This window comes from Triticum aestivum, chromosome 2D (assembly GCF_018294505.1).
Source record: "Triticum aestivum cultivar Chinese Spring chromosome 2D, IWGSC CS RefSeq v2.1, whole genome shotgun sequence".
In the NCBI taxonomy this organism is placed as follows: domain Eukaryota; kingdom Viridiplantae; phylum Streptophyta; class Magnoliopsida; order Poales; family Poaceae; genus Triticum; species Triticum aestivum.
Genome location: NC_057799.1, coordinates 34,007,210 through 34,011,572, shown reverse-complemented (window position 1 = coordinate 34,011,572; position 4,363 = coordinate 34,007,210). Strand labels below are relative to the sequence as shown.

Here is a 4,363-nt window from a genome sequence, read left to right as displayed (position 1 = left end):
GAGGAGTTCAGACTGTCCAGACGGTTGAATTTTGAGGAGTGTACAAATACACCCAAACACATGAGAGAGAAATAAACTTAATCTTGAAGTCGACCTTAGTCATTTGTCTCATTCATTATGCATTATAGCTTGTACAAATGCACGGGCGTTCTACTAGTTTTTATTATGTTTGAGGTGCTTCGTACTTCTGAGATGGATTTTTAAATAGATATTGATCTTCTTCACAAAAAAACTAAAACAAATAGAAGAACACTTCACGGCAATAAAAAGTCGGCGAGGCAAATCGCGCCTATACCTCCGGTGGAAATATCAACGGAGGCCACGCGCGAACTATATATCACGTCATAGTCAATAGTCTTGTGTGCAGTGCATCGAGCAGTTTTCGGTCTGGATCGCATGGCTTGGTTTTCGGCTCATCTCGTCGCCTTGTTCCTCCTCCTCCTCTCACATCTCGCGACCCCCTCATCGGCGACAACAACTCGGCTGGGAGCCGATCTCCTGGGCGCGGCGCGTGCGCCTCCCTTCGAGTCATGGCTGCGCGGCCTGCGTCGGCGCATCCACCAGCGCCCGGAGCTGGCCTTCCAAGAGCACCGCACAAGCGAGCTCGTGCGCGCCGAGCTCGACACGCTCGGCATCCCATATGTCTGGCCCGTCGCCCAGACCGGCGTCGTGGCGACCATCATCGGAGGCGGCGGCGGCTCCGGGCCTGTCGTTGCGCTCCGGGCCGACATGGACGCGCTCCCCCTGCAGGTCCGTAGTCATACCCTGCATTTCTATATCAGTCGTCACTAACCATTGTTAGGATTGCTTCATTCGTTCGTGAGATATGAACCCGTTTGATCCCAACGTAATTCAGATTGCTTCTTCCTTTTCTTGGAAAAGGCAAGTAGACAGGATGTGAATGTTAATTTTTTTTCAGGAATAATTGTGAATGATAATGCATGGTTATCTACCAACCACAGTGTTGTAGAATCATTAGCTGGTGCTGCAATTTATTTTTTCCTTTTGATACTGAAAGGTCACCTTTTGATACTGACAGGTTGCTCACGAATCTTAGTTCCTGTTATATGTCTACATCTCTTCCTTCGAATTCGCACCAATGTAGGTTTGATTCCATTGTTTTATCTAAGAAATATGCAAATGTGTTGCAATCAAGTGACCATCATGAAGATCACCGCAGCAGCCAACCAAAACTATTGCCATCAGCGATTAATTATTGTTTGTTTGTTTGTTGTGCTGCATTATGAAACTTAACCACATAGGAAACACAGAATGTGGCTTCAGTGACACAAAGTGGATAGATCAGCAGCTATATGAGGCGAAACGGAAATTATTAGGTTATGAAAATATTAACCTACTTGATATGATTATTTTTGGATTGTACGGTCGTAGCTGCACAACATCAATCATTGGTCCAATCAAAATACGGCATGTTCTATGTGCAGCTTGCAAAAAACAGAATTCAATCAACTAGGGTCTATCTTGTATAGAGTAATCAAAACTCTTGCTGCCAAGTGTGCTGCAATCAAGCGACCATCGTGGCAGCCAAACAAAACTCTTGCTGTCACCGATTAATTATTGTTTGTTTGTTGTGCTGCATCATATCATGAAACCTAACTACATAGGAAACACAGAATGTCGCTTTAGGGACACAAAGCGGATAGATCAACGCCTACAATGAGACGAAACGGAAAATATTTTTGGATTGTACGTTGAAATTAACCTATTTGATATGAAATTTTGTTTTGGATTGTACGTTGTAAGCTGCAAGACAATCGACATCAAGCATTGGTCCAACCAAATATGACATGTTCTATGTGCAGCTTGCACAAAACAGAATTCAATCAACAAGAACCTAGCTTGTATCCGAGAATAATCTAGTTAACCTTTGCTGTACAGTGGTTTATTAATTTGTTAGTAAATAGTGATGGCATTTGATTGACAATGGTATGTACGGTGGTCCTTGGGCAGGAATTGGTTGATTGGGAGTACAAGAGCCTCGAAAGTGGCAAGATGCATGCTTGTGGACATGATGCCCATGTGACAATGCTTCTAGGAGCTGCCAAGCTACTTCAATCTCGGAAAGAAGATTTAAAGGTAGTTAAAAAGACATACTGCACTGATCATACTCTTAATTTTAACGTGGTAAAATTCAGAGGATTATTACAGTACATGTAACATCATATTTGTGTTGGAAATAGCAAGCAATGCTCTTTTGTCAGTCCAAACAATTTGCTATATAGTTCCATTTCCGTGCTTCTGGGCACCAGGGCTCGACATTATAACTCAGTCAGTTCAGCATATAACTAATACTCTTAATAATATGATGTAGCATAATGTGCATCCAAAATAATTCATTTTGAGGTGCATTCAAATTTGTACTACTGAGAGTGAGAAAACAGTTTAATATGTGTCAGTTGTTGCTTGACCTTCAGGGTACTGTCAAGCTTGTGTTCCAGCCTGCTGAAGAGGGCTACGCCGGGGCTTACTACATTTTAAAGGAGGGTGTCCTCGATGCCGTTGATCCTGTCATTGCTGCTTCCTCCGCCATTCTCAGCCTTCAGCAACTGGTCGCCCGTGAAACCGATCCACTCGAGTCAGCTGTAAGTTATTAATATGTCTAGCATATATATTCAGAGGTGGCCAGGCCCCCATTAATCTGCTTATGAAACCTTGGGAAGTGAGTGATAACTTTGTCGATGATGTACTACTTCTTTCAGGTGGTGTCTGTTACACAGCTGAGAGGAGGTGATGCTTACAATGTAATTCCCGAATCTGCGTCGTTTGGCGGCACCTTTCGGAGCATGACAGATGAAGGCCTGTCATATCTAATGAAAAGGGTGAAAGAGGTAGGACAAATTATAACACCCCATGCATTCACTCCTATCTCAAGTTTCCAGTCAATCCTTTTCGTCGACCATTTGACATGAGGTACTGACAACCTGATGCCTCTTTGGAAGATCATAGAGGCCCAGGCTGCCGTGCACCGCTGCACAGCCATTGTCGACTTCATGGAGGAGAAGCTAAAGCATTACCCAGCCACCGTCAACGATGAAGGGATGTATGACCATTCCAAGGAAGTGGCCGAGGCCATGCTCGGGGAAGCTAATGTGAAGGTGGCTCCCCGGAGCATGGGCGGCGAGGACTTCGCGTTCTACGCCCAGAGAGCGGCGGGCGCATTCTTCTTCATCGGTGTAGGTAATGAGACCACCATGGATATGGTTCGTCCGGTGCACTCCCCGCATTTCGTCCTCGATGAGGATGTTCTTCCTATTGGAGCTGCGTTTCATGCTGCGGTTGCCATTGAGTACCTGTGTTAGAGAATCCTATAGATTGTAGTCCGTATCAAATACAATCTGTAGGTTAGATCAACTTGTACTCCACGTTTGTAATGTCCTTGCTGTGTATATATATATAATATGCAATGTAAACGATTGAGGCGAGCAATTGCAGCCCGATCTTGTTTTCCTACCTAATCTAATTACAGATTTGCTATTTTACATCTAGATGTAATATATTATCTCACATATCTAAATCTAGTACCATCCGATCTATTGCTGCTTGTTTTTTCGTGCAAGCTTGATTTGTGTCGCTCGTTGCTTTCCCTGTCGTAGCCGTTCTGTTTTCTCCGGCCTCGTATGTGTGCAGCTTTCATCGATTGTTTTTTGGCCCGTTGTCCCTGTGTCTGTGTGGGCCTGTTTTTTTCTTCCTTACCGTTCTCTACTAATGAGAGGCAGAGTGCTTTGTCCTTTTTTATTCTTATTAATTCACTCGCTTCATCTCTATCTTCTCACTTCAATTTTGCCTTCTCATTGATTTGGTGTTGGCCAGCTCTACCCATAAAAGAAGGGCCTGGCGCTCGTCACTTGCCTTCTTCACTCTCTATTTTTTATCTTCTGTTTTTGCTTTTTTTGTTTCTTTTTGTTTTCTTTTATTTTCTCTTTTTCATTTTTGTTTTAAAGTCATGGATTTTTTTCTTCAGACTTGCTAAGTCACATCTAGATGTGATATAGTTCATGTCTACATTTCTCACCACAAGATCTAGAGTTGTAATTTTCATGCAAAATTTATGATTGTCCACTGCACGTAACTTCCTTTTGATGTTTGTGTAAGCGTGTGGCCTGTTGATTGCGTTACGTGTGCGTGTGGGGTAGTCTTTTTGTTTGCACCTGGGCCTGGATTGTGCTGGTCCTTTATGTTTGTGTCCGTCTGGAGAGTGCCAATTGGAAGAGTCAGGGGCAAGCATTTTTTTCCCAAGCATTTTCTGTTCGCCACTCTCTATACTCACTATCTTTTGATTTTTCCCTTGTTTGTTTTTTCCATTTTTTCTTTTGGTTTTTAAATTTTTATTTTTTTATTTCAT

The 4,363-nt window shown here is 43.1% G+C and overlaps 1 protein-coding gene across 1 annotated transcript; it reads left to right on the top strand.

Annotated features, from left to right (window-relative positions):
* Positions 1–349: 349 nt before the first annotated feature.
* LOC123048532 (IAA-amino acid hydrolase ILR1-like 8) lies at positions 350–3,484 on the top strand. The gene is made up of 5 exons (XM_044471614.1): positions 350–750; positions 1,972–2,097; positions 2,436–2,603; positions 2,721–2,849; positions 2,961–3,484. The coding sequence occupies exons 1-5, from the start codon at positions 397–399 to the stop codon at positions 3,318–3,320; spliced, it is 1,137 nt and encodes a 378-aa protein (XP_044327549.1). The 5' UTR covers positions 350–396; the 3' UTR covers positions 3,321–3,484.
* Positions 3,485–4,363: the final 879 nt, after the last annotated feature.